The sequence below is a fragment of the Hippocampus bargibanti genome, linkage group LG02, assembly GCF_051943395.1.
Source record: "Hippocampus bargibanti isolate YZ-2025 linkage group LG02, ASM5194339v1, whole genome shotgun sequence".
Lineage (NCBI taxonomy): Eukaryota > Metazoa > Chordata > Actinopteri > Syngnathiformes > Syngnathidae > Hippocampus > Hippocampus bargibanti.
The window spans coordinates 31,851,334-31,863,713 of NC_142735.1; the positions used below are offsets into that span (position 1 = coordinate 31,851,334).

The 12,380-nt window shown below is 41.7% G+C and overlaps 1 protein-coding gene across 4 annotated transcripts in view; it reads left to right on the top strand.

The window, feature by feature from the left end:
* Nucleotides 1-1,282: 1,282 nt before the first annotated feature.
* The window catches only part of ldb2a (LIM domain binding 2a), a 121,148-nt gene continuing 110,050 nt past the window's right edge, over nt 1,283-12,380 (top strand). For 2 of the 4 annotated variants that reach the window (XM_088991030.1, XM_088991031.1), the window contains exon 1: nt 1,285-1,606. In XM_088991030.1, the coding sequence (XP_088847156.1) occupies nt 1,475-1,606 (132 nt within the window). In that variant the 5' untranslated portion in view covers nt 1,285-1,474. Of the gene's footprint in view, nt 1,607-12,380 lie in introns of all 4 variants that reach the window. The other 2 variants (XM_088991033.1, XM_088991032.1) reach the window with 2 other exon arrangements.

Below are 12,380 nucleotides of genomic sequence, written 5' to 3' on the forward strand. Positions count from 1 at the left end.
ATGCCGACGCCTATTGAGTGATGATTACAAAATGTTCTTACTTTGTATTTAATAAATAAAGCACTACCAAACTCAGTTTTGCTCCCGATCTGTTTTTATAAATACGCACACTTGTATACCTGTGTGTTGTTGTGAGGCGGACGTACGTATGGCAGTAGGGGATATGTACCGGTATGTAAAACTTGCGCCCTTTCATCCGGTGCGCCCAATGTGTATGTTAAATCCAGAAATGACACACATAAATGAGACTGCGCCTTTTCACACGGTGCGCCCTTTGGTCGTGAAAATACGGTAGGCAGACGACTGACAGAGCGAGAAAATGGATAGAAACCAGTGAAATTAGGACTCGTTTCAACTTTATTGATAGTTCAAAGGCAGAGTGTAGACTGCACAAATAACTTGCACAAGCCATCTGTACACTTGATGCAAAAAGCTATCAACCCAGCTAAACAGAATACAATTGATGAGGAACTAGGTAAAATTATCGCAGAGAAAGCACGGCAACTTCACTCGGATATCGTGGAGAGGCAACCTGGAAGTTCGTCATCCATTGATGATTTCAAGGCTAGCCACGGATGGTTCGAGGACTTTAAGCGTCGTACAGGGATTCATATCAGAATCAGAAAAACCTTTATTCGTCCCATCATGACCATTTTGGTGCTGCTTCAGAGCTAATCATTTGAAACAAATATGTTGCTCATCGAAGAGCTGGAAAACAGGCAGGACAGCGGCCTTTGAAGACTGACTTTGGAGACCCCTGCTTTATGGGGACCTGGGAACGGATTATTCTCACTTGAATGGTTTCCGATGGGAAATTAATGCTTGGGATACACACTTTTCACCTTAGACAATGTCTGGGAATCAATTAAGTTCGTAAGCCAATGTATCACTGTATTTATAATTGAGCGGGTGCGAAATATGGTTATACTTTTTTTCCTGGGGGGTGCATAGAAAATAATATGAAAAGTGCCGCACCAGACACACATTGCAATATATTTCTTGGCAGTCGCCTCCCCCATTTGCAGGTGAGTCATGAAACGTCTGGTCCTGAAGTTTTAGCCCTCCCCCCCAAAAAAAGACACACATGAACTTTGCAGGAGTGCAAAAGTCAAGAGGAAATCTCTGATTTTGGAGGGGGGGGGGTGTTCGTTGCAGGAAACGATCCCCCCTCCACCGCCATCTCCCCGCCTTCTCCAACTCCGCACACTCACGCACATCTGCACCCTCCCCTTCCCTCGCTTCCTCCTCCTCCTCGTACTCCTCCTTACCCCCGCCCCCTCTTCCTCTCGCGAACAGTCCGGCCAAGTTGCAGAGTGCCGCTCAGCCTCGACCGCGCGGCTGCCGCTTGACGCCGGGGGTCCCCGCAGAGGAGCAACCCGCCTCCATGTGCTTGTCCGCTGCGTGCTGAGACCGTGCCAGTTTCCCCCCTTCCCCTTACCCCCTGTAGCCCCCTAACCGAGGCAGCGGAGCGACCATGTCCAACCCCAACCACGACCCCTTCTACTCGTCCCCCTTCGGACCCTTCTACCGGAGACATTCGCCCTACATGGTCCAGCCCGAGTACCGGATCTATGAGATGAACAAGCGGCTCCAGACGCGCACCGAGGTGAGTGAGCCGGCGTGCCTGGCCAGCGAGCTCCATGCGCGGCTTCGTGATGCGGATGAGACCGTTGGCCGGTCTGTGGAGATCCGGGGATGGACGAGTCAAAGCGGGATGTGCGGGAAGTGTGACGCGGCGGGGCTTCGTGTTGCGTTCAGTCCCAAATTAGTTTACTTCATGAGTTGGCTGCACCTCCATGTATCCTTCTTGGAGATATAATATAGCGTATAGTTCAGGAGTTTGCCTTATTTTTTGAAGTTTGCTACAGGAATTCAGCGTCAGAAGTGTTGTATGTTGTCATATTTACGGGGCGGGTGTTGGGGTGCGTCCATGTCACCTGAATTAAGTGAAAACAAATTTGTGTGACCGTTGATATGCATAGAATCTCATTCTAAATGACCTGCAAGTACAACTTTTCCCATTTAGCAAGTTAGCTAAAACTATTCATCTTTTTCAAAGTGTGTGTTTAGTATTTTCCTCAGAAATCATTCTGTGTTTTGCATTGGAAGGCACAAATTCAGAGTCTAGTTTCATTGGGTCAAATCTGATTTTTGATCAGATTCAAAATTCACCTGAAGTTCTCGGGGAAAAACATTTTTAACTCATTCACTGCCAGACGATATGCCAAAATGTGTCAGGGTTTTTGTCATTTTCACTCAAATTTCAGGACCCACAGAATATTGACTTTTAGGACTACATCAACATTGAATGCAGCGTAAGAAACCTTTGACTCTCTTCTTTTATCAGAAAAAAATAGTTAATTCCTAAACAATATGGGTCTGTCTATCAAGTCAAAGTCAGCTTTATTGTCAAATATGCTAAGATGCATGACATACTGCACCGATGAAATTAATGTCCTCTCGGACCCAGCGTGCAAGGCATGCAAGGCACTTATAACGTGGCTAAAAAGACATACATACACATTGATAACAGATAATTTCTGAATGTAAAGTGAGTTAGTGTCGTCTGGAAAGTGAGGAAGTGACGTATATAGTGACGTAATGTAGTAATGCAAAGACATACAACAAGAAAGGGTTGAAGTGAGGTCTTGCAGAAAAAATGACAAAGAACAAAAAAATAGAGTTCAGGATGATAGTACAGCATGTAGCGTGTACTCAGAGTTCGGTGAGTGTGGCAGTGGGAAGGGGCAGGCTTGGCAGGGCTGGGAGGGAGTTGAGTCTCCGGACTGCCTGGTGGCAGAAACTGTCCTTGAGTCTGCGGTCTTGGCTCGGAGACTCCACGGTCTCCTACCCGATGGCAGCAGGCTGAAGAGGCTGTGGTAGGGGTGGTGGGATCGCCAGCGATCCCATCACCCAGATGCCTCACCCGCCTCACCCACAAATAGCTCTGCGGGTGAGGCGGGTGTTGTAAATGTCCTGAATGGGGGGGAGAGAGACACCGATGATCTTCTCAGCTCTCCTCACGATGCGCTGCAGAGTCTTACAGCAGGACACGGTGCAGGCGCCGTACCACACGGTGATACAGCTGGTCAGGATGCTCTCGATGGTACCGTGGTAGAAAGAGGTCGTGATGGAGGTCGGGGCTCCAACTCTTTTGAGCTTGCGGAGGAAGTACAGTCACTGGTGGGATCTCTTGGCCAGTGATAATGAGTTATATGAGCTTAAAATGAGGGTGGCTGTCCAAAATATAATGCAATTTGGTTGATATAGCGCTTTAACAACACCTGAAGCTGGAACAAAGCACTAACATAGAAAAAAGGAAAAAGCTGCCCCCTTGTGGAAGGGAAAAAACATTGCCAGAGGTCTGGCCAGCTCTTCATCGGCACCTAAGGAGAAAAAAAAAGAAACTCGTACAAATTCGGGAATGGCGCTCTGTCATATTTTCAATTCCCAAATTAATTTGTGAATCGCAACGAATGAGTGAAAGGAATATTTTTTTAAGTGTGTAAAGAATTCACAAGTTAGCAGTTGACTTGGGAGGCCATTGTCACCTTTCAAGGCAGTCGTGTTGAGTTTATACTTTGACAAGGGGAGCGATTCAACCTGGCCACTCCCAGATTAATTCCAGATGCACTTGAATTGGGTGAATAAAAAAACATTTTCCCGAATATTTATTGAGTATAGATACACACTCAGTTCTGCACATGTATGCAGTAATATTCGTTTTTTTCTCAGTCATACCTCTGAGGGCGTTTGACTTTTGAAAAACAATAAACGACTGACTGAGTTTCTAAAGTGAATATAGCAATCGGCGGTGATAGTTTGATGCGGTAGAAATGATGCGTTCAAATACAGTGATACCTTGGCTTACGAACTTAATTGGTTCCCAGACAGAGTTTATGGTGAAAAGTGTGTATGCAAAACATTAATTTCCCATGGGAAACCATTAAAATGAGAATAATTCGTTCCCAGGTCCCCATAAAACATAATTTTCTACTTTCTAATTTTCTAAGCCTTAAAAGTACACAAAAGATACCTTATTTTATGTGTAATAAATGTGCTATGGTATTATAATTAATAAACTAGAAACTAGAAATAAACTGTACTGTATAATAAATTCGTTTTATTTAACTTTGTGATGGCCGTTGATAGCTTGATGGAATGGAGTGGCCGCTTTCATCAGCATTAAAAACTTGATGAGGGACGTAGCCTTTTTCTTCCACCACCATCTTGAGGAATGATTGCTTGTAAGCTTTGGCAGCTTTATTGTCAGAACTGGCTGCCTCACCATGACGAATGACACTATGAATCCCTGTATGACACTTAAAGTTCTCGAACCATTCATGGCTAGCCTTGAAATCATCAATAGATGCCGAACTTCCAGGTTGCCTCTTGACGATATAGGAGTGAAGTTGTCATGCATTCTCTGCCATAATGTTACCTATTTCCTCATCAATTGTGTTCTGTTTAGCTGGGTTGATAGCTTTTTCCATCAAGTGTACAGATGGCTTGTGCGGGTTATTTGTGGAGCCTGATGATGGGATATTTTAACCTTGCAGTCTACACTCTGCCTTTGAACTATCAATAAAGTTGAAACAAGTCCAAATGTCACTGTTTTCTATCTGTTTTCTCTCTCTCTCTCTCTCTCTCTCTCTCTCTCTCTCTCTCTCTCTCTCTCTCTCTCTCTCTCTCTCTCTCTCTCTCTCTCTCTCTCTCTCTCTCTCTCTCTCTCTCTCTCTCTCTCTCTCTCTCTCTCTCTCTCTCTCTCTCTGTCGTCTGCCTATCTATTTAATGTTTGCAGCTCTGTGTTTCTGTAAACCCCCCACCTCACTGCTGCGTTCTTGACCAATCACGTGCAGCTTTAACCAAGACTGGGGGCGGGGAATAGAGACAAAAAAAGTCCGCTCCCATTTCCTTGTTTGGAGAACGGACTCGTTCACGAACGACTCATTGTTGCGCTCCGTGTGTATCCCGATAAGTAGTTAGTATGCCATGGGAAGGAAGGGAGGTGATGAGCGGGCGTAGTCAATTCAAGGATTGTACTGCACACCTGAATTGGGTGAAAGGTCGCTTTTGAAGCATCTTAACTCATTCACTGCCAAATGGTGTGCGAAAAATATGTCCACTCCAGTGCCAGGGTTGTTGTTATTGTCATTCAAATTCCAGGCGCACCTTCAACGAAGGAAAAAAAGTCTTCAAATACAGGTAACATCCGAGTTAACCGACAAAACCGTCATAAGTGGAATGGTTGTAAGTCGAAATCCATACAAAATGGCCGACGTAACGTTTACACGACAGGATAGTATATGATGTCGATCTGTTGTTTTTAAGCAACGTTATCTATTGAATACTATTATATGCCAAACTGTTTATACTTTATTTAAAATTCTTATAACTTATAGTGTCATTTTTATCATTTCATATTTCGTATTATCAATTTTTATTACTGTATAACTGTACCTGCAATGTATACAAAACTGTTTACTGTACAGTTCATTTATAAATGTTATACTTACCTTTTAGTGTTGTTTTTATCATTTTAGATTTCATATTATTGATTTATATGTCATATCTAGATTGTATATAGTGGGTTAAAGAAAACACTTATATGTAAAGAATACAGCTTTTGAAAAATCGCTCTCCCTGTTTACGGCCAGAAGAAGTTGCCCGACACACACGCTCGGACTCGGATGGACGACGTAGAAGGAAAAAAGCAGTGGAAAGTACTTCAGAAGATTGTATCTGCACTGTATAACTACTGTATTGAGTGTAGTCAGGAAGTAAATTGCTGTGCGTGTCTTGATGTGGTTGGCGACCAACGGGTGGCGCTGTGAGCCCCGCCTGCACCTGCACAGGTGCTGGTCGTCCCGATCAGTGGCAGACTGCCACGTTCGGATTGGCGACCAACGGGTTAGCGACGTCACCCCTGCCTGCAGCCTCGCAGGTGCTGGTCGTTCCAATCAGTGGCAGTCAAAAGGACTCCCGGCACGACCATTCGGCGTCGGGTCATTGTATGCATTGTATGCAATTGTATGAGTTGTGCATTGTGTATGCATTGTATGCTGTGTATGTGTTTGTTTCAGCTTGGAAGACTTTTACTCTTGGTTTTTATTTGATACTTTGTATTTTTCTGTTTGAATGACTTTGATGTTTTAGATTTTGTTCCTGTTCACTTTATTTTAATACAATTTCTCAAATCCAACCTGCTGCTCCCTCCTGCCTGCTTTTTGGGATCCACAACTGCCATCACCACCTTGCAAACCGTGACAGTGCGAATGTGTGACATGCTTGCTGGCCAAAATTGTAGTACGCGTTGCCGGCTGCTTGCGCGTTGTGGTGCCAGGCGTAGAATAAAAAAAAAGTGGGGGTCTGGCGGCCGTGGTCGTAAGTTCGGGTGGTCGTAAATTGCGCCGATCGTAACTCGGATGTTACCTGTATATATAGAGAGTAGAGAGATAGAGAGGGGGAGATAGACGCAGGGAGTGAGAGAAAGAGAGAAAGAGAGAGAGAGAAAATGAAGCAACACCATTGTAAATGGCTTCAATTTAGAGGATGTTAGCTGTACGATATATAAATATATACAAGTTTTCCAAATATCCTGGAATTCAAATGACGACAAAACCCTGGCACTGGAGTGGACACATTTTTGCACATTGTTCGGCAGTGAATGAGTTAAGACTCCATTCAAATGTGAAAGAATATTTTTTTGAGCACATTGTTCAATTAAGAGACACATTTTCTCCATGCAGCTTTTTCATTTGCATGTATTTACATAGAAAAGTGCACATTTCATGCATATTGAGCTTCTTTGAAACTAAATACTAGCCCTGCATGTAGGACAACTCCTTTCACGCAGCTTTCCGTCATGACCGGTGGTGCCTTCAGCAGAGTTCATCAATACATTTTCCTGCTTTATTTTTTACGCATCCAATGAAGAATGAACGTACAGTGATACCTTGGCTTACGAACTTAATTGGTTCCCAGAAAGTGTGGGTAAGGCAAAAAGTGTGTCTTCCAAACATTAATTTCCCATAGGAAACCATTAAAAATGAGAATAATCCGTTTCCACGTCCACATAAAACATAATTTTCTTCTGAATAAGCCTTCAAGATCAATCGACGCCTCCGGACAAGTTGTGTCCATAATTTGTAAAATCACTTCAAATGACTTCTACTGAGCGTATTTTACAAAGATTCCACGGCATATAACTACAGTAAAGTCTCGTTATATCGATATCGGATATATCGATAGTCCCAGTTATATCGATACTATTTCTATGCACGCACGGAGAAAATTACATGCAAACAGGGTCGGATATATCGATAGTCCCGGTTATATCGATATTTTTTCGGACTCCCTTGAATATCGATATAACGAGACTTTACTGTATATTTTACGTTTTAAGACTGAACATTCAGTAAGTCTTGTTTTCGAGTTGATGACGATACATACCGTGACGTCACGTCTGGAACGCCCCTGACCGAGAAAGCGACACACACTGCATTTTGGGGACTTTGTTTGGTCTGAAAACTTCGTGTTGATGGGGAAATTAGAAGGAAAACACATAAATAACGCGATGGTGAATCATTGTGTGTTGCACCAAGACTACTATTTGATACTAGTTGACACAAATTCCCAGCAGACAAATCAGCCCATTTCCAACGGAGCTTGGGTGCCATCTTGTGCATTTTCTGGGATTGCAGTCCTGACGACTCGAATTGATACAAAATGACTTCTTTAATCGATGCAGACATTTATGCTTTCCTCTTCAGAACTATTTGAATCATATTCATAATTGGATGAGCAACAAGAAAGCATCTTCTCCGAATTTGAAACCATTGTTTTGATTCTAGAGCAAGGCAAGACGTCTGTGCGTGACGTCACGAACAAGGGGGGGACCTTCTGAAACTCACCATTTCCGGGGTCATTTTGAAGTAGTTTTGGGACACTTTAACTCATTTTTATTGGTGTTTTGCATTTGACTCAAAGTAACCTGCGTGTTTTGGGTATTTTCGATGCTATAAAATGTTTTTCTGATGTCAGTTAGGAAACAAAAAAATGGTGTCGGTTGTCCTTTAAAACTACTCAAAGTAGACCTTATTTTATGTATAACAAATGTGCTATTGTGTTGTAATTAAAGAAATAAACAGTACTGTATAATAAAGTGGTTTTAATAATAATAATAATAATAATAATAATAATAATAATAATAATAATAATACATTTTATTTCAAGCGCCTTTCAAAACACCCAAGGACACTTTACAATAAAAACAATAAAACAAAGCACATAACAATAAAACCATAAGTAAAATGATACATAATAAAATAGCAGATAGAACTAAACATTGAAAGCAATTTTAAACAAGTGGGTTTTGAGGTGAGCCTTGAAAATAGGGAGGGAGTCAATATTGCGGATGTTGGGTGGAAGAGAATTCCAGAGTTTGGGAGCAGAGCGGCTGAAAGCTCTGCAACCCATCGTGGTGGTTTTATTTGCACCTTTGTGATGGAATTATTGATGTAGTTGCCTCTTTGTGATGGTTATTGATGTAGTTGCCTCTTGATGATATCCAAGTGAAGTTGCCGTGCTTTCTGGGCGATACCCTCACTCACACTGTCCCCTGCTAGCTGCTTTTGGTTAATCCAAATCAACAAAAGTTTTTCAACCTCTTCTATTGCCTGAGACCGTTACTTAGACAACACAGAAGCATCCTCAGCCACATGTAGCATATTGGTACTGGGACGCTAAGTCACACAAACGCACACCTCGGTGTTTTTCGATGATCTCCTTCTTCTACTCGACCGTCATTTTCTCCACCAGCCACAGTGGCGCTGTGTGGTTTGGTTCGTCTTTCGAAAACTAGTTTCTATACAAAGATTATATGCTCGCAAATGTAATATTCATAAAGCGAAAAGTTCGTTAGCTAAAGCGTTCGTAAACCGAGGTATTACTGTACATCAATTGTGGAGACAAAGTTTGTGTGTTTGCTGCTGAAAGAAAAACAATGACAACATTTAGCTTGTCTGGCTTCATTCGGGATGACATTCAATAATTTTGTTCTAGTCCATGGATATTTGTGTGGATTTTTTTTCTTGTAAACTCAATTTTAAAACCAAGCAAGCAAGCAGCTTGCAGATGGCCACTTTTTTCGTTTCTCTTTTCCCTTAAGAGGAACTTCAAGCCGAGCGAGGCAGCGCGTTGTAGCCGCGTGATGCATTATTCATACCTATCGCCGAAGCGCTCTGACCGAGCCTCCCGCCAACCAGCCTCCCCCCCTTCCCCCGCCAGACCCCCGCACCAATCTCGCATTGGCATACGCCATAAAACATGCTTTTGTGTGTGGACAAATCTCATGAGATGTGTGTTAAGTGCTGCCTTTACAAAGATAATAATGCTGATTTAAAAAAAAAGATTGACACCTGTCAAATGGATGTTAAAAAAATACACCCAAAAATGAAAACAAACCAATTTATCGTCAAAAAGGGGTAAAGAAAAATCTTGAATGAAAACTCTGAAATGACCGTATTTTCTGCACTATTAGGCGCCCCAAAACGAAAAGATTTTTTTTCAAAGGCTGACCATTCACCTCATAATGCCTTATGTATGGGAAAAGTTTTAAAATGTAACTTTGTTTGCCAGGTGGGGTGCTTTTATCTATCGAGCTATTAAGCTATATTTCTATCTCATTAGCTATCTAGCTAGCTATCCAGCAATTTAGCTGGCTACCGAGCTAACACTTTATTTGCTATCTATTAGCTATCTAGCTGGCTCGTTAGCTATTGAGCTAGCTATCTATTAGCTATCTAGCTAGCTCTTTAGCTGTCTAGCAGGCTATCTATTAGCTACATATAGCTAGATATGAGCTATATATTAGCTTTCTATCTATTTGAGTTATTCCGGGTTGAGTGAACGCTCGCATGTGTGGCTGCCGCTGCTCACTCACAGGAGAACTTATCCTGTGACTGTAAAGTGACCTTGAGAGTTTTGAAAGGCGCTTAGAAATGAAATGTATTATTATTTTATTATTAAAGGCTTGGTTGTGAGCTGACAAATAAATACTTCCCCTAAAAAAGGCCTCTCTAAAGTGAACTTCCCTCAGTTCATAGATTGCCAATGTTTTTCCAAGCTCAAATGGCGGCGTGACATCTGTTTTTGCTCAATTGAACACTGAGACGTATATACATGCATTTTATTTCCCTTTTACATCTTTTTTTGGTACAAAATTACAATACTGGAACCATGTTGGCCATTGGAAGGATGCAGCAACACATGGACAGGTAATGTGACAATCGTCACAAGCATATCAGTCGTTGTGAAAGTCCTCGTCAGTTTTGAAACAATCAAATCATGTTTAGGATCCCAGACATTGGATTGTCTGGCTAGCTAGCTAGCTATCCAGCTATCTATGTATATACATGTCTGTAGTTTTTGCTTTACTTGGGTGGCCGTTATGACTGCAAATGTTGTGAAAGCATATAAATGTTTAATCACCTCCATATAATACATTTGCGGCGCACAAAGAATTGATGGATAGCTCCTTTTGAAATCAGAAGTCAAGAGGAATGGCTTGTTCCCACATTGTTCACATTATTACAATCAGGCTTCAGTATGCTATTATGGATTGCATATGACAATTGAAGCTTGAGTTCGGACTTTAGCAAGCATCATGCAAATTGACATGCTTGATTTGTTTTTGCGCGTCACATAAAATGATGTGACGGTCAATATCTGGCCCCCCATTTTTGATTTTGACGTTGACTTCGGGAGTGTTCCCTGAGCTTGCTGTGGATGTTTTCGGAATCAGAATCAGAATTTGAATTGACTTTATTGGCCAATCATGTATGTAAATATAAATCTAATCTAATCTAATCTAATCTAATCTAATCTAATCTAATCTAATCTAATCTACCAATGTGCAAAGTATCAAGCAGTACAAACCTGGAGTTACCATGACAATAAACGGATGCTGTGGGGGGGGGGGGGTGCAAAATTGTGGCACTACACACTGAGAATTTGGGTTACTGAGCAGAGTTAATGGCGACGGGGGAAGAAGCTGTTTCGTTGTCTTTTGAATTTGGTGCTCTGAGGGAAGTCCCTGGAAAAGGTGGTGGGCGGGGTGTGAAGGGTCCAATAAGATTTTCGGCACTCTTGTCCTGATTCTTGCAGTGTGCAAGTCTTCGAGAGTAGGGCGGTGCCAATGATTTCTCTCCTCCGTCCTCACTGCGTTGAAGTCGGATTTTGTTGATTTTTGGATGTAACGTGTGAGGAAACATCTGTCAAATCAAACCTTCCTTGAATTATTTCGCACCTAATACAGTGATGCGTCAGTTTACGAATGTAATTGGTTCCCAGAAAGTGTGTGTAAGGCGAAAAAAATCGCCTTTCAAACATTTATTCCCCATAAGAAACCACTAAAATGAAAATAATCCGTTCCTAGGTCCCCATAAAACAGAATTTTCTACTAAATAACCCTTAAAACAACACCAAATCTACCTAATTTTATGTATAATAAATGTGGTATCGTATTGTAATAAAAGAACTAAACTGTACTGTGGAATAAAGTCGTTTTATTGACTTTTGTGATCGTAGTTGTCAATGGATGGTAGCAATGGTCGATTTAGCATCATATTTTCAATTCCCGAATAAATTTGTGAATGGCAGTGAATGAGTTAAGTAATATTGGTCTGGAGTTATCTGAGCTTGAAATGGGGGCGGCTTTACAAAATACAATACATACGTATTGATTTATATTCGCTATCTAACTAGCTAGCTGGCTATCTATCTAGCTATCTATTTGCTATTTATTCACTATCTAACTAGCTAACTAGCTATCTATCTATTACATATATACACGATAGGATGCAGAGCTTTCAGCCACTCTGCTCCTAAACTCTGGAATTCACTTCCACCCAACATCCGTAATATTGACTCCCTCCCTATTTTCAAGTCCCACCTCAAAACCCATCTGTTTAAAATTGCTTTTAATGTCCAGTTCAATCTGCTATTTTCTTATTTATCATTTTACTTATGGTGTTATTGTTATGTGCTTTGTTTTATTGTTTTTATTGTAAAGTGTCGATGGGTGTTTTGAAAGGCGCCTGAAATTAAATGTATTATTATTAGCTAGCTAGCGAGCTAACTTTCTATCTATGTGGCTGTTGCTGCTCACCCGCAGAAAAACTGATCCTGTGAGCATGAGAGTTTTGAAAGGCGCTTAGAAATGAAATGGATTATTATTATTAGCGTACTGGTACTGGGACGCTAAGTCACACAAACGCTCACCTCGTTGGTGTTTTTCGATGATCTCCTTCTTATCCTTGACCGTCATTTTGTTTCGTGTCCTCTTCATCTTAAAACTAGGGGCCTTTTTCGCTCCCATA